Source organism: Cokeromyces recurvatus (genome assembly GCF_025118155.1).
Source record: "Cokeromyces recurvatus strain NRRL 2243 chromosome Unknown BX663scaffold_2, whole genome shotgun sequence".
Classification (NCBI taxonomy): Eukaryota; Fungi; Mucoromycota; class Mucoromycetes; order Mucorales; family Mucoraceae; genus Cokeromyces; species Cokeromyces recurvatus.
The window spans coordinates 391,560-409,123 of NW_026251388.1; the positions used below are offsets into that span (position 1 = coordinate 391,560).

Genomic DNA, 17,564 nt, shown 5'->3' on the forward strand with positions numbered 1-17,564 from the left:
GCGTCTGAAGGAGTAGTTGACGTGTTGGAAGGACAGCCAATTTATTTATTTTTTTTTTCACTTTTTACTAATTCTTTTCTTTTCATTTATTTTATCTTTCCAATCCAACTTATCCTTTTTATTTATAAATTTCAAAATGTAATAATCCGTCTTTACTTACCAATCTAGTTAATATTCAATTTACAAGACGAATAAAGAATAAAACTTTTTATAAAAAAAAAATTCTTCTATAATGATTATTAAAAAAGAAGGGGGGAAATAGTAACAACGATTTTATCGCTTTATTTGTTATTATATTAATCCCAGTCAGTCAATTTTTTTATGAATATTTTTATTTGTTGGTGAACATTATTAGGATTTTGGACAGTTTAGTTTCTTATTTTATTTTATTTTATTTTTTTTGAACCCCTTTTTTTTAAGTTTCCATGGTGATCCCTTAAGGGGCTCTATATTTAAATGAAATAGATCTTTGTTAATAAAGTAAGTTTATTTTGATTATGATTTGTTAATTCTTATCTTGAGATCAGATTTTATGAGCATTCTATTCCTATCTCTAAAAAGATATATACAAATGTGTATATGTCAGAAGATTTAATATCCTAGATTTCTGTCAGAAAAAACAACAACAACAACAAGAAAAATGGCACACTCATGTAGTGTATGGATATTCATCTATTATATATACTGAATGGGGGGGTTTTTTTTTATCCATCAGTTAGGCTTTATATATAAGAAAGATAATCTTTACCCTATGAACCAATTAGAATATAGCAAAATTTTGAAAAGTTTAGCATTTATTGTAAATTATGTTTCAAAAAAAAAAAAAAAAAAAAAAAAAAAAAAAAAAAAAACGTAAAACATGGGAAAACAGTATATAAAAGAGTAAAGACACTTTCAATATCATTCATGTTTGCGCTAGATAAAAAGAAAATAAAGTTATCTTTTGGTTCCTGAAAATTTTTAATTTAAAAGTAGATCAAGTCATCAAATATATACAATCAATGCATAATAACGGCAACCAACTCTTTCTCTCAAATATAAATAATCTAACTATGATGTAAAATAGTCTCTTGAAAAGAAGATATGCTTTCTTTATAACAGAATGCAATCAGAAGTGCCTACTCAATTAACCTATTACTATAAAATACAGAAAAGCATTTTTTTTATATAAATATTAAATAGTAAGAAAAGAAAATTCTTTTTTACGTACAGTATAATAATTTATAGTTGAATAAAAAAAAAGGTACTTATTCTACCTGCTATCTTCCCAAGTCAACTATTACTAAAATTTACAAGTTATACAAATCTATTTAGCAGATCTTTTTTTTTTATTGTAATGGACAATGATAGAGGAGTAATTTCACTACATGTCATAACATATATTCATATATAGTATGGATATATAATTCTTTAAAGATTAATGAATATTTATATATACAAATATATATATATATATATATTTATTGCTTACAAATAAATGAATGCTGACAAATCCAGCTTGTCAGATTTAACAAACAAATCCAAGTTTCATGGAGTCAAATAATATGTTACTATTGGATGGCGGTAGTTGATTTCGGGGAGTTGTAAAAAGCATCACCGAGAATTTTGGAAATGAGTATAAATCAAATTTCATTAAAAATTTTCCCTCTTTTTATTTTTTTATTTTTATTTTTGATAGCACCTACATTCTATACCTTTCCCCCTACTCTTTATCCTCATATACATTAAAATAAATAAAGTAAAAAAGAAATGGTTGAAGCATTGCAAAATGAAGCTATTCTATTTACAGCACCTATGACAGTAAATGAAAATGATTTTGTCAAAGTTAAAAAAGAAACTGAAGAAAAAGTAGGTCCAGCTGGCAAAGTACTATTTGAAGTGATTGATAGAGTAGCCAATGGTAAAAATAAAATAAAATAAAAAGTGATACACACACATATATATACACACATGTATATACATATATACAATAAATTCATATCCTGACTTACCCTTTCTTTTTTTTTTTTTTTTTTTTTTTTGTAAAAGCTCCCCTTCGCAACAATAGTCTTGATCGAATCTATTCCAATTTATTTTTACCTACCGTTTCAACTCATACTCCCGTCATCTTTTCACGCTACTTGGCAACTCTTAAGAATGAGGGTCAATTAGTATTAAAAGAATCTGTTTTATTAGAGGAGTTAAGTAATACAGTCTGTCCTATCTCTCGTAAAGAAGATGAAATCGTTTCTCTTTTGAAGTTAGCTGGTTTTGTGGATGTGGCTGTAAAGGAAACAACACCTATTGCAGATCATCAATTACTTTCTTTCTTTCAACTTTGGGGTGTCCCTGAGAAGAAAATCGATCAGGCTATCGTTACACGTCTCTCTGGTAAATTTGCAATGACAGAAATTCATGCAAGAAAACCCTCTTATAATGTGGGACAAAAGATTTCCTTAAATTTTAAAAAGAAAAATAATACAACAACAACATCATCAGCTGAAAAGAAAAAAAATATTTGGTTAATTCATACAAATGATGATGAGAATAATAATATGGAATTAGAAGATGAAGATGCTTTACTAGATGAACAAGATAAAATTAAGCCTAGTAAAGAATCTTTAACACGTAAGTTAAGCTATTGTTATAATTCAGATTAGTAATCTAATTTTTTTTTTTTTTTTAAATATAATATAATTTATTTAGGACCTGATGATTGTGACTTATCAGATGGAAAGCGTAAAGCATGTAAGGGCTGTACTTGTGGTCGTGAAGAAGGAGACGAAGAAGAGGATGGCAATGTAGTGGCTCTAGACCTTATGGATGATATACAGGAAGAAGTCATCGAAGTAGATCCTACACCTAAAGCAAACTCAGGTTGTGGTAGTTGCTCTTTAGGTGATGCCTTTAGATGTTCTACATGTCCTTATATGGGTATGCCTGCTTTTAATGAAGGAGATAAAATTAAATTAGGTGGCATGTTTGAAGTTGATGATATTGACGATTTTTAAAAAATATATTTTTTTTTACATGTGTAAATATTGACTATAGATAATTATTAATTGATAATAATAATAAAATTAAAGAAAGGATAATAAAAAATAAATGTATTTTTTATCAACAATTTAATAACAATAATAATAAATTTCTTATTTTTTCTTAGTTGAAAGAAAGTCTTTCACCGCCATGAATTTTAGCAGCAACAATGATACGAGAGCCGGTATGTTCTTTCTTATAGTAACCAGACTTAAGATGAGGTCTGTACATGGTAACATGGATATCTTCAGGATTAGGAGCTTGAATAGTTGAAGGCTCACCGAGAAGATTAAACAAGGTAAAGTCACCCTCATAGCTATCAGCAGGCTAATATAATGAATTAAAATGTTAGAGTGAAAACCAACACTATATGTTTATCTATATAACTTACAATGTCAACACTAGCTGGACCAAAAGTAGAGGAGGCAGTAATATTAATCTTATCACTAGTAGGTTCAATGTTAACCTTAGTAGCACCATGAACAGTACCTGCAGCAAATCTCTCACTTGGTTGGTAAGTACCCATAACTACACCACGAAGTACACCCAATAATAATTTTTTGGCTTTTAAGCTCTAAAATAAAATAAAATAAAAAGGTTAGGTTAAAAAAAAAATGTTTAAAATAATAATAATAACGCTTACGTCAAACTTGATTGCACCACGGTCAAGACCTGCCTTAAGAGTACCAAATTCAATTTCTTCAAGACCTTCGCTACCAGTAATACGACGAGCTTCTCTAACTTTGAGTTCGAGATCTTCATAATATTTAAGATTGGCAGGGAAGACAATATCAACATTATAAAGAAGACAGTTTTCTTTTTTGTCTTCATCAGGGTGATGAGGAGGCTTCTCTGGACGATCAGAGTCTTCTTCTTCATATCTTTGAATCTCTCTATCCAATATATTATGGAAGCGACCCCGTTCAACTTGAACAGCATATTGTCCTTTATGATCAAAGGCAGAAATCTTGACCTCCTTTTGAAGTTCATTACGACCACTGTAAAGAGTAACATTCACCTTGATATCTTCAAGAGACTTATCAACAGACTTTGAAAGACGAACATGACTGCCAAAAGAGAAATGACCATCTAAGAAAAGACCAGCGCGAGCAAACTTCTCGGGTGAAAATAAAAAGACGGTAGAAGTAGCTTCGAGTTCATCCATCTTACAGAAGGGCTCTGATGGGTGACCATGAGGATGATGATGACGAGGCCTGCCTTCAATTTTAGCAAGACTAAGGCCTTCGGGAAGCACTTGAGCATTATTATGATGATGAGGATGGCCCTTATGGCCATGATGATGGTGGTGGTGGTGTTGAGGCTCTTCCATAGTGGCAGGCTCATCATCTTTAGGTTGATCCTTATGATGAGGATGATGAGGATGATGAGGATGATGTGGGTAGTCTTCCTGATTCATATGATAGCCATGATGTTCAGGTTGATCCAAAGTACGAAGATTCCGGTAATTTTCTTCAGGAATAATATAAGTATCTTCCAAATTTTGCAAATGTTGTTTCAATTCCTGATAAGGCTCAAAATGATTTAAAGTACAGGGTTCAGGAGCATCTTGAGGACGTAATTCCTAAATAAAACATGATATATAATGATAAAAAAAAGATTAATATTAATATTTCTTCTAATTTTTATTCTTTTTTCTATCTTTATGCTATTTTACCAAATCATATTTTTCCTATAATTTATAATGATTATTTATAAATTAGTACTACGTAAAATTAATTATTATTATAAAAAGAGCTTACAGAAAATGCTTTCATAGCAGGACCGCCACAGAGGTGAGTCAAACCCAAAAGAGCGATTGCACCCCCAATGAATAATAAACCAAAACGTTTACAACCTATATAACATGCATTAGTATTGTATAATTCTATAAAGAATAAAAATAAAAGCTATTTATTTTACGTCTTGGAGAGTTTTGAGTCATTAATTGATGTTCCTCATAAGCAGGTAAACCAGCTTCCTGATCAACATCACTGGTAGGAACAGCAACGTATTCAGCTTTATTGTTAGTTGGCTTTTCCATTGTATATAATATAATAAAGAAAAAGAGAAAAGAACAATATTTATCCACATATATTTTAGATTGGATAATATACGTCAATGCCAAGCAAAAAATATTGACTGGGTTTTTTAAAATTTAAGTTTTTTTTTTTTTTTTTTTTTTTGTAATCCATGAAAACTATTAGCCAATTAACAGATAAATTCTTTATGTTTACATTCAATTTGTCAAAACAATTGCAGAAAAAGACTCCTTCTTTGTTTATATACCACATGTTATTTAATAATCAGCAAGAAAGGACACACAGAAAATTATTATTATATGTTATTTCTTTTGATAATAATGACATATGTTCGGAGTTCACTTCATTGCTGTTATAGCAAGCTTGACTGCTTTTGCTGCTGCCAATAAGCATACAGGTATAACAATTTCTGTTGAACCCATTGATCCTGTAGCTTGTCAGTTAGATAGTGCTTTAGTGCTTTCTTTTAGTAGAACTGTTTAGCATTATTATATTTGTATTTAAAAAAAGCTTATTATCAGATTATTCCTCTTTTACTTTCTCTTTCTCTTATCTCTTAATATTTGGCTAAAGATAATTTCTGGAATTACTTTTGTATTTTTTACGGTTTGGTTTTCTCTTTAGAAGGTACCTTTCCACTTGCTAGATTTTATTTTTATTTTTATTTTTAGAATTTACTTTTCTTAGGACACAAATTCCCTTTCTTTCTGTCATTATCTCATTATACATCTTCTCTCAAAATGATATTGCACTTGAAAAAAAAAATTATGTTAATGTGAAAAAAAAAAAAATATGCTATCGCATTTATGGAAATTCAAGTGTCAAAATAGATTCTAGTAGAATTGGTCGAGACACTCAAATACCAAATAAGAAACTTTCTGCTAGCTATAGTAATATCTTGATCTTTTTTTTTAAAAAAAAAAAGCAGGGAAGATTATATTCCTTATTTGATATTTTCATGCCTAATTGATTAATTCCTATTCTCCATCAATATTCCTGGGGTAAGTATTCGATACAATTATTTTATCTTATGACTATCATTACCATAAAAGTTATATCTTATGTTATTACCCCTCAGATTAAGCCGATATTTGTATATATATACATATATACTTACTGCTATACTGTCTGGGATATATAACATCTGATTATAATCCAACATGTAATTGGTTGTCTACACTCTGTCATCACATAAAGAATAAAATGTTTATTTATATACTCTTATTTAACAATGTTTATTAATGAATTTTGTATATTGAGTAATAGCATAACGTGCAGTTAAATATGTTAAGCTTTATTGAATAACCTCTTAATATTTGTTATGTAATAAATAATAGTTTATTTCTGCAGTCTTAGCTATATTGAAAACTACTATAATGATAACATATATTGTAATCATAATATGAATATTTAATGCCAATATTTCGTTTTAACTTTTATATATAAATATATATACATATATACTTTTAATTCTTAATAAACATATTAAAAGGTTCTGAAGTATTTTATCTTGTTGTATTCTCTTTTCTTTTTAAAAGCTCACCTAAACCACTACACTTATTACGATTGATTATTTTTCTATCAGTATTTTGTAGCCTCTACTACTGGTAAGAATTTTTTTTTTTTTAATAACCATTTATTTTTCTCGAAGCTGCTATCCTCCCACTAAAATAGATATTGATTCTTTTTCCTGGTACTTTAGCAAGTTTTATGATTATCGGTAGTTCTTTGGTATCAAGTGATCGTATTTTGTCTGTAAAGTCATCTATTTCTAGTAATGGTTGTAGAGAAAAGCATCTTCAAACGTTGGGAAGACTTTGTAAAAATTGGACATACTTTAATTATGCAAACTTATTCTTTTAACTAAAAATATATGTTTCTTCGAACGTTTGCAGATGATGATATCACAAGATGTCTTAACAAGATTTTTTTTTTTTTTAAACGAAAGCCAGACTTTTGCAAAAAAAAAAAAAAAAAAAAAAAAAAAAAAAAAAAAAAAAAAGATCTAGTGTTCTGATTGTAGAAAGACGTAAGCTCATCAATCAACACCTTCAAGATTACTTTAACTTGTCGAACTATGAATCTGTATATCTGTTATACCTACGGACAACACACTTTGTTAATTGAAGGAATTAAAATATATACAGCATACACAAATAATATAATAATTTGGCCATTTGGCAAACATTCTTGACATGTAGTCAATATTCTTGTGGGAGATTCAAGTGAGAATAATCAAGCTAAAATAGAGAAGATGAGCCCGAAGGTGTAAGTATAGAAACAATATTAAATGAAATCTGTAAAATATATCATTCCTCTTGTTGCTAACTTTAAGTAAGCTTTGATCCTAAAGAAAGAAGAATAATAGCAACTGACAGGATTAAGGTCCAATTTTCTAACTTTAATTATAATCTTGTCATAGATGCTCTTTTCATCTATATTAGTGTCGTATCCGAGATCATATCGATTCCGGAGAAACACTATTTATTATTATATGAAAGCAAATCCAATTAAACATTTTAAGACCTTCTTTTTTTTTTTTAAGTTTGCTCAATTTATTCAACAATTTAGATATGCCTGTCTTTAATTGATTTCCACTTCGTTTATTATGAGCTCCCCCCCCCGTTATGTGGCGGTGGATTCAGAAAACTTATGCTAAATTATTCTTGATCGTTCCTGGACTCACCATCTATTCTGGTGATAAACTCGCTCTATGGGCAACTGCCATGAATATGAACTTTCCTACGCTTCGCTTAGACCACAAGAGGAAGGTGCATTAAGTTTTAGAGGAGGGATTCAGACAAATGGTGTGGGAGTTTGCGATAATGATAGAAAAAGAATAGGTAAATAAGGCAGGTACACAACACAACATAGTGTTCAGGTGGAGCAGACTCAGCATATGAGTGAAATAAATATATATAGCAACATGTGGATCTTGTTGGCAGTTGCGTTACTGTAGACCCTGAACGTCGAGACTTTATGTATTTTGTACATGAAAAAATTTTACTTTTAAAAGAACTCATAAAGTAGAGGGTAGACCAAGTCATTCTTAAACAAATCATCGTACTGCACGCCCTATACATCGTAGGATGAAGTTTTCTTGCTACATAAAGAAACAAAAGGAATAGCAGTTGCTAGTTAAAACTTTGAGATGTGTTCTTGGAAATAATGCTGTTTTTCGTGATGGGGTAACTAGGCTACTCCAAATGCTCGATATTATGAACCAACAAGAGGTATTGGTTTTCAAGATTTATTAAAAAAAAAAAAAAAAAAAAAAAAAAAAAAAAAGCAAAAACAAAACGCAAGTACTCGATAGCATTTGATGACATAAACCTATTATTACATTAATAAAATAAGCTTTGCCTCCATTCAAAGAAATGTAATTGTATCTGTAAAAAAATCCAAGACCTTTATAAGTTATGTATAAATTGCAATATATTACAAAGTATTATTTGATTTTGTTAAATTGTCTGTTTTTCCTTTTCTTTTATTTATGTATTTATTTATTTATAGTAGCAAAAAGCAGCTTTAGACTTGTATTATTTATATAACTTTTCTCTTTGCAAGATAAATATTTTATGTTAATACATGACTTTATTATATAAAAGATTTTAGATGAGAGAGTGAGTTACTGAAGTATTAGTACTATAACGATATGGTTAACAAATTGCTGAGAGAGAGAGAAAAGAGGAGGTTTTACTATCAAATAAAAGTATTTGGCATGACCACGATGTTATAATGAACGTATTAATATATTTTATTTAGAGACCACTCTTTATTGTCTATTTTATGTATTATTAAATCATCTTTTTTTTTTTCGCGTTTAGTAATAAAGGAGTGATCAAACTGAGTTAAATAAATCACAAGTATTCAGCAGTTTATTATTATTATTATTATTATCATAAAAAAAAGCTATACCGCAAATAATTCCTTTTTTAATTTGAATAATACTGTAAATAACTTCCCACAGTAGAGGTGGGGGGAGGGTTTTTTCATTTCATAAAACAAACGTATATATGATGCATATGTATCATTACTTACATAATAAACGCGTCTTTCTGTTAATGCATATAATATACGCATAAATTTAATAGTAAATCATTCAAGAATTCTATGATAGGTTTTATATACGCATACATACATATGTGGCGTTTTATTTGATTTTATTGTATCCAAAGAGAGTGTGGATGAATAAATGTTTTTTTTCGTTTCTTTGTTTGTTTAGGCTTTGTATATTTTATGCATACTAGGAAATACTAAACCAATCAACCGCAATTTTACTTTAAAAGGTACTAAACCCGAGAAATTAAGCCGAAGAGAAACTTTCTTTATTAGTTAAATTTTCTTTTTTTTCTCTTTTTTTTTTTATATGTATATCTTTCTATCGTATGATATCTTCTCGTACATACAACTTTTATAATGTAGATTTTTTTTTCTATTTTTTTTTTCTTTTTTAATCAAGATATTTTATTATTATTATTATTATTAATAATGATAATCTAGTTTTTTTTTTTTTTTTTTTCTATATTCTTATTCCGAAACATGGCAAAAGACTTAATCTTTTATGTCAAGTTTTAGTTTGATTTCCCGTTACTGAAAAAAAGGAATAGAGAAAAAAAATATACATATATATATAAATACACATAAGTCTAGTTGCTTTTTTTTTTTGTTTTTTTTTCTTTCTTTCTTTCTTCGCTTATTATCTTTTAACACTTGTAATTTAATAATGAATCGATTAAGAGTTCTTGGTTTAACATCTTTTACTCAACAAGCTCGTATAACAGCAAGTTTTGCTCTTAGACAGCAACCACGTATTATACCTCGTGTAGTAGCAGCAACTACAACTAGTACTTTCTTTAATCATCGTACTTATACAACTACTCCTTCACAAACATTGAATGGTTGGGCATGTTTTGGTAAAGATAAGCCCCTGGTTAAATCTGAATTTCCTTTAACTGAATTTGGTGATGATTCAGTTGATATGGATATTATCTGTTGTGGTATTTGTGGCACTGACATTGTAAAGTGATGCAAAATATATACATATATGCACATTGGATTAACAACGCCTTATTATTATTATTATTATTAGCATACAATTGATTCAGGATGGGGTCCAACAAATTATCCAGTTGTAGCAGGTCATGAAATCATTGGACGTGTAACACGTATAGGAAAGAATGTAAAGCATCTCAAGGTAGGAGATCGTGTTGGTGTAGGTTGTCAATGTGATTCTTGTAGGCAATGTAAGAACTGTAAAGATCATAAAGAGAACTTGTGTGAGGATCATGCTATTTGGACATTCAATGATCACTGGAAGAATGGAGATACAACCTATGGTGGATTTGCTGACCGTTGGAGAGGTAATAAGGACTTTGTATTCAAGATCCCCGATGCACTTCCTAGTGTAGATGCTGCCTCTATTATGTGTGGGGGTGTGACAACGTATGCACCTATGAAGCGTTATGGTGTCGGTAAAGGAAGTAAGATAGCTGTACTAGGCTTAGGTGGTTTAGGTCATTTTGGTGTTCAATGGGCAAAGGCAATGGGTGCAGAGGTGGTAGCCTATGATGTTGTACCTGAAAAGATAAAGGATGCAAAGGCACTTGGTTGTGATGATTATGTCCTCGTACAGGAGCCTGATCAAATGAAACGACATATGAATTCATTTACACATATCCTTGCTACAAAAGTGATTAACAAAGCTTGGAGTGATTACTTTAATATGTTGAAGAAAGATGGTATCTTTATTCTTTGTGATATTCCTGAAGTTCCTTTGTCTGGTTTAAATGCACTTGAAATGGCAGCCAAACAAATCACCGTTGCAGGATCATTTATCGGTTCTCCTGATGATATTCGTGAAGCCCTTGATGTTGCTGCCAAGAATGGTATTCGTACCTGGGCTAACGAATTCCCAATGGATAAAATCAATGATGCTATTCAATTCGTTAGAGACGGACAACCAAGATACAGAGCTGTTCTTGTAAATCAAGCTTAGCTTAAAAAAAAAAAAAAAGAAAACAAAAATAGAAAATAGACATATTGTCGTTGTTATATATATATATAAATATATCCATTTAATTTCATTATTATTATTATTTTTTTTTTACTCATTACTATTACTACTGTATTTAAAGAAAAAAATAAATAAATAAAGCTATATTATTATTCTAGGCTCAAAGACATATTGTATACTACTACTATTACTATTGTTACTGTATCATCATTTAAACAAATTTTATTCTGAGCTTTAATCTTCATTATCTTATGCCCCAGGATAGATACGCGCTCCTTAAAATTAGAATGTATTAAACAAACAAAGGAGAAAGATTTTTTGTGACGATGGCGGCTAGTCGTTATCTTTAGCAGAATATTCTTTCTAGAATAAATATTTATTTAGAGTCAAAGATATACTTTAAATGGTATAGAGCCGTTTAATCTAAAATTAGACAATTTATTATAAGATAAATGCGAATACTAATATGAGACATTTTTAAACATGCATACATGCACACACACACACACACACATGTATCTGTATATTTGTATATATTTGTATATATTTTTATAGTCTTTACTATAGTTAATAATACATTTTATAAATAAGAGTAATGTATATTTTTTTTTCCTTTTCAGATAAGAGTAAATGTACCTGAAAAAAAAAGAGAGTCCTTTTTTATGTACGTATTAAAAAAAGTACCGAATATAATTTAGTTTCAACTTTAAGTTTGTTTGTTATCTATCTTAGTATGTTTAATTCAATCAAGCAGTAAAAAATACTGATTAGTATTTAAAATGTATAATACCCCCTAAATCTACCTACTCTCTAAATCCATTCCTATATGTCATAATCAAGCATAAAGAACCGGACCAGTACTTTTTTTTTTCTTCCTTTCTAATTTTATTATTATTTTCTTCTTTTTCTTTAATAAGCCTTATTATCGAAAACAAAATTGATGCTGTTGTGTTTTTTTATTTTTCATTATCAGTAAATTTGATACATATTTGAAGGGAGATTTGACGTTTTTTTTTTTTTTTATTAAAAAATTGATAATCTATTAGAGCTAGATTGATAATCACTTTTATTAGCATTAAATTGATTGGAAGAAGAAAACTGAGAGAGTTAAGGAAGTCTATATTTTTCCTTATATTCTATATAAATAATAAGCATTCAGTTCAAAATGAATTAGTCAAGTCCTTGATGTAAAAGAGTTAAATAACAATTTGAAGGAAGGGAATAAAGCGACTGGATACAATAAGTATATATTCAATGGCAGAATAAATGAATTCATTGTTAACAAATATCTAAGAAAGTCTAAATAGAAAAGAAAGTAGCTTTTACACAAGGCTAGTATTATTTTAAGTACACTCTATTGTTTCAGAAAGTAGTATGCCGAGGATAGATTTTTTTATTATTATTTAGAAAAAAAAACGAGAGAAAGAGAGAGAAAGACAGGAGAGACATATTATTAAGATTGTTTCTGACCTGAAGGAAGAGTATACATCATTAGAAATAAGTTTACAGATACACTGCTAGTAGGATCAAACAATTGGCTATCAAAAGATTAGATGAAAAAAAAAAAAAAAAAAAAAAAAAAAAAAAGCTCTAAAGATTTCATCTAAAAGGAGAGAAGAATTACTGTTCTGGAATGGATAATAGGTAAGTAATTCGATGCCGAGAACGAAATATTTTTATATAACTCTACTAGTAACTAATTTAAATTAAACACTCTCAGACATAACAAACAAAATTTAAAGTTAAAAAAAAAAAGAAAAAAAAAAGCAATAATGTAAATATTTATAAAGAAACTCCTTTCTAAGGCACGAATGACTATTAATCTATTCTTGCTACTTTCATTTTTAGTACACATATAGAAAAAAAATTTTTTCTTGCTTATTATAATCAGCTATTTTTCTTTTCTTTTCTTTTCAAAAGAAAAAAAAACATTGCTTAAAAAAGTCTCGAGTGTTCGTTGCTAGCTTTAAATCTTCTTTTTTAAATGCTATGTTATCATTTATTCTTCGGTAATAAACCAATATAAGGAAATATAACCGTGCAAAAATTAATCACTGAGTGTTAATTTCGAACTATAACGAAAAAATCACCTTCAAGACAATTTTTTTTTTATTTTTTTTTTGGAACATTAATCTCTATAATGTCATCAAATAAATTAAGAATCCTTTGTCTTCATGGCTATAAACAAAATGCCATCATGTATCGAAAAAAGACTGCTGCTGTACGGAAAAGCATTGAAGACATTGCTGAATTGGGTATAATTGAAACATACACAAAGTAAAGATCATCATAGTTAAATAGATGAATTTTTTTTTCCTTTTTAGTTTACATTACGGGACCTCATTACATTAGCCCACCTACTTTTCTAGATATTGCTGAACGTGAAGCCGCGGCAAAAGAATATACTTCAGAAGGTTTCCTTAAAGAAAAAAGAAAAAGGAGAAAAAGAAAAAAAAATTCATTAAACATTATTTTCTATTATACTCTATAGAACATGAGCCCTTTGGGTGGTGGTATGCACCAAGCTATAAGCCAACTCAAAATGGTTTTTTTGTCGGATTTAAAGAATCCGTTGAATACTTTAAAAATATTTTACTAAAGGAGGTATTTATTATGTAATGATATTCAATATTTTATAATTGCATATTCTTAAATACACACATACACACACACAAAAGGGGCCTTTTGATGGTATATTAGGGTTTTCTCAAGGTAGATTTATTTTGTATTTTATAGATAATATATATTTATATTCATATTCATATTTCTATTTTTATATATATCTTATCTTTCTAGGAGCATGCTTCGCTGCTCTTTTGACCGAAATGTTAGAAAATAGATCTAGTTTCCCTGAACTCATTTCCCCAGAGTTTAATCATGCCCCTTTTAAATTTTCGATTCTTGTTGCTGGTTTTAAACCTACGATGCAAGAAGCTACGAATGTATTGTTGAACAAAGAGTCCAAAGTGAAGACACCCAGTATGCATTTTATTGGAGATTTGGATACGCTTGTTTTGCCTGAAGCCATGATGTCTTTAACTGAAGCATTTGAAAATCCAAAGATATTCCGTCATTCAGGAGGGTAATATTTAAACAAGCCCCATTATGAATGTCTATTATGAAATCATACTTAAATTTTTAATTATAGTCATTATCTACCATCAAATACCTCGAGTCGAAAGGAATTGAAAGACTTTATTTCACAATTTGTAAATTAGTTTATAATAGAGAGTGGGAGAAAAATTAGATATTTATCTAATAACTAGAAAGGTAATAATGTCTATGTTGTTCATACATAGGACTAGAATTTATTACCAGGTAATACACAAAATTGTTCCTATAATCATGTCATATTTATCTTGCATTACTTGAAATTATAATAGTGTGAAGAAACATGCCATTGTATAATAAAGGATTTCACGGAAAAAAAAATATACATGTATCTATATAAAATAATGGAATAGATATTTCAAGAATATGTTGATGGCCTTTACTCTCAAATGACATTGCTTCATATCACAAAGTGATAGTTAGCTGCATAAAAGTTAAACTTCTTTAGACTCAGTTTGTTACTCAACTTGTTCATACTAGTAAAGTTGATGACAGTAAAAGAAGATAGGACAACGTATCTTGAAGGAGTACAAATAATTATAAAGAAGACTATATCAGAGAGTTAAATATATGTGTATATACATATGTGTATGTGTGTCTATTTGTGTGTCTGTATACATACATATATATATATAGAGAGAGAGAGAGAGAGATTTTTTTTTCTTATATTGTATAAGAACGATGAATATATCATTTCATTTTATATTCTGTATACACATACAAATTTATATATTAAAAAAAAACCTTATTAGACACAACACGTACAAAGATTTAAATAATTCTAATTGTACCCATAAATCCTTCAAATTATATTTTTTTTTTAGAGGAATGTTAAACATAATACAAATACTGTATCTTTTTATTAAAAAATAGGTTCAAAATTATTTTAAATCTTTTGTTTGTATTTAATACATGCTCTCTTTTCCTCAAAGAAGCAATCATATATCAGATACATAGTCTACTCTATTTCGACAATAAAAGTTACTAACAAAAAAAAATATGTATTATTTTTTCATAATTAGAAAATATATCATTTTATTTTCTTCTAAGCTCTTTGTGTAAATGTTCTTCGAGTCTCATTCTCATTAACTGTGACAAATGAAAGTTGTCTTTTTTATCCAATCAATTTGTAACAGTCACATCATCGATTATTAACATGATGCGATGGCTTTGAAAAAAAAAAAAAAATATAAAAATTTTTTTTTTCCTTTATAATCAATTTTTTTTTCCCTTTGCTGTTATTAAACAGAGTTTCCTTTGGTGCTCCGATAACACTTGAAAAATAAGAGACTCCGTTTCTTCTTTTAGTCAAATAGAGTACATCCTAACTTAACACTTGCTGTATATTTAAAGCCCTTTTGACGCATCTATATATTCGTATATTCCCCATATTTCTTATAACTTAAAAAGAAAACCCTCTCACGCTACCATCTTTATTTCCAAAAAAAAAGATCCTTTTTCTTGTGAACACTTATAAAAGAGAAATCTAGTTTATTCTAATTTAGATTTCTTAACCAAGTTACGAAGCGCCCTTTTTTTTTTAAAGTATATAGAATGTAAGTATTTTAGTATATATGCACGTATATAAACATACATATATTTATATATATATATGTTTATGCTTTTATATACAAACATATTTCGTAACTCAGAATTTTTTTCAATTAACATCAAGTAGAATGCAACCATTTACACCCTATTTTGCTGGCTATGAAAACCAGCAACAACCTCAAACAAGTCAACCTCAGCAACAACCACAAACAAATCAACCTCAAGATCATCAGCAACCTCAACAGCCTCAACCTCCTCAACCCTTGAGTATGAATGGTCCTAATCTTGCTATTTATAGCCCTGCTGCAATGCAGCCTTTATCTGTCTTGACAGCTCCTCAAACTAAACCTGATCAATCACAACCTCCTATGGGTACCCCTCCTGTTGACCTTGGTGCTCATGGTAAACCAAAAAGAAAGCAAGTAAAGAATGCCTGTGGTAAAATATAATATTATTATTATTATTATTTTACGTGTAAATTTGTTAATTGTTCTTTATCAATTAGTCAACTGTCAAAAAGCTTGTAAGAAATGTGATGAAGGTAGACCTTGTCAAAGATGTATTAAATATGGGATTACGGATACTTGTGTTAATTCTGTTCGTAAAGAACGTAAGAAGGGTATTAAACGTGGTCCTTATAAGAAGAGAAATAAGAATGGTATTTTTTTTTTTTGTTTTCAATAAAACGAAAAAATCAAGTGATACTAAAATAAGCCTTTTTCTTTATATATATACATATACATGTACATGTACATATTTGTATTCATATAATAGGTGTTGATAGCGCAACTTCATCTGGTACCTCTACACCTAATATGGCTTCTCCTATGACAAGTGCAAATATTTATGCTCCAAATAATAGTATGCGTGCTCCTAATACAATGCCAATTCATTATCAGCCATTTACTCAACCAGCTTATGATCCTTATGGTTATGCTAATAATGGTCAAATGATGCCTCAAGCATATATGGTTCCAGCTGCCACTATTCAGCAAATGTATCCAACAAATCCACCTGTTTTGTCTTATCAAGCTGCTATGAACATTATTTCTCCACAGCAACAGCAGCAACAGCATCATCAACAACAGCAACAACAACAACAAGCACCTTCTCTTATCAGTGGCAATTATAGACCTCAAGAACAACAACCACAACCACCACAACAACAGCAACAGCCTTCTACTGATCCATCTGTTAATGCAGCTAACACGAGTGCCACTGGTACACCTACTAATTCGACACCCGCTCATGGTGGTGATAACTTAAATGGAATCAAAGCTGAAGATGATGACGATGAAGGTTCCAAATTAACTATCTTATCTCAACTGTGTAGTGCTGTTTTAGATCGTAATGATGCACCTAAACAGGACACAATGACACTTCCTACTACTACTACCACAGAAGAGATTAAACAAGAAGAGGCGCATCAAAACACACCTCCTCCAAGTCGCCCTCATTCTCGTGAAACTTCCCATGACAATAACACGAATAATGTAACAATGCCTACCACAAGTGGACCTAATTTCGGAGCTGATTCTCCTCATACCTATGTTAATGGTCATTTAGCTCATCGTGGCCCCACTACTGCTGCTGGTAACAGTCCTGTTGGTACACCTCATGTTGCTTATGGAACTCCTGGTTCTTCTCCTTCTGAGTCACCTGTGGGTTCACTTCATTTCAATCATGTTCCTAAGCCTCAACCTTGGATGCAACAAGCAACCGCAAATATCACTTCCACTACTACACCTGATCCATCTCAACAACAACAACAACAACAACCTCAATAATAATAATAATAATAATAATGAATTTTTTTGATAAAAATAAAATAT

The 17,564-nt window shown here is 29.6% G+C and overlaps 6 protein-coding genes across 6 annotated transcripts; 5 read left to right on the top strand and 1 right to left on the bottom strand.

Annotated features, from left to right (window-relative positions):
- Window positions 1-1,749: 1,749 nt before the first annotated feature.
- On the top strand, window positions 1,750-2,990 carry BX663DRAFT_548077 (cytokine-induced anti-apoptosis inhibitor 1, Fe-S biogenesis-domain-containing protein; the record flags this gene model as incomplete). Its single annotated transcript, XM_051531052.1, has 3 exons — window positions 1,750-1,900; window positions 2,029-2,607; window positions 2,686-2,990. The coding sequence occupies 3 exons, from the start codon at window positions 1,750-1,752 to the stop codon at window positions 2,988-2,990; spliced, it is 1,035 nt and encodes a 344-aa protein (XP_051386964.1).
- On the bottom strand, window positions 2,916-5,165 carry BX663DRAFT_123759 (uncharacterized protein). The gene is made up of 6 exons (XM_051521523.1): window positions 4,936-5,165; window positions 4,776-4,870; window positions 4,691-4,705; window positions 3,659-4,597; window positions 3,407-3,589; window positions 2,916-3,342 (listed from the first exon to the last, which is right to left on the bottom strand). Exons 1-6 carry the CDS (start codon window positions 5,054-5,056, stop codon window positions 3,139-3,141), a joined length of 1,557 nt encoding a protein of 518 aa, XP_051386965.1. The 5' UTR covers window positions 5,057-5,165; the 3' UTR covers window positions 2,916-3,138.
- Window positions 5,166-5,198: 33 nt separating this feature from the next.
- Window positions 5,199-7,014, top strand: BX663DRAFT_539755 (uncharacterized protein). The gene is made up of 5 exons (XM_051530729.1): window positions 5,199-5,451; window positions 5,885-5,944; window positions 6,547-6,554; window positions 6,640-6,661; window positions 6,757-7,014. The coding sequence occupies exons 1-5, from the start codon at window positions 5,382-5,384 to the stop codon at window positions 6,915-6,917; spliced, it is 321 nt and encodes a 106-aa protein (XP_051386966.1). The 5' UTR covers window positions 5,199-5,381; the 3' UTR covers window positions 6,918-7,014.
- A 2,741-nt stretch (window positions 7,015-9,755) lies between these two features.
- Window positions 9,756-11,087, top strand: BX663DRAFT_494411 (chaperonin 10-like protein). Its single transcript, XM_051525488.1, has 2 exons — window positions 9,756-10,074; window positions 10,147-11,087. Exons 1-2 carry the CDS (start codon window positions 9,781-9,783, stop codon window positions 11,050-11,052), a joined length of 1,200 nt encoding a protein of 399 aa, XP_051386967.1. The 5' UTR covers window positions 9,756-9,780; the 3' UTR covers window positions 11,053-11,087.
- Window positions 11,088-13,210: 2,123 nt separating this feature from the next.
- Window positions 13,211-14,474, top strand: BX663DRAFT_446898 (serine hydrolase-domain-containing protein; the record flags this gene model as incomplete). Its single annotated transcript, XM_051523689.1, has 4 exons — window positions 13,211-13,325; window positions 13,562-13,674; window positions 13,749-13,782; window positions 13,867-14,474. 4 exons carry the CDS (start codon window positions 13,211-13,213, stop codon window positions 14,154-14,156), a joined length of 552 nt encoding a protein of 183 aa, XP_051386968.1. The 3' UTR covers window positions 14,157-14,474.
- Window positions 14,475-15,860: 1,386 nt separating this feature from the next.
- On the top strand, window positions 15,861-17,519 carry BX663DRAFT_548081 (uncharacterized protein; the record flags this gene model as incomplete). Its single annotated transcript, XM_051531053.1, has 3 exons — window positions 15,861-16,170; window positions 16,238-16,390; window positions 16,507-17,519. The coding sequence occupies 3 exons, from the start codon at window positions 15,861-15,863 to the stop codon at window positions 17,517-17,519; spliced, it is 1,476 nt and encodes a 491-aa protein (XP_051386969.1).
- Window positions 17,520-17,564: the final 45 nt, after the last annotated feature.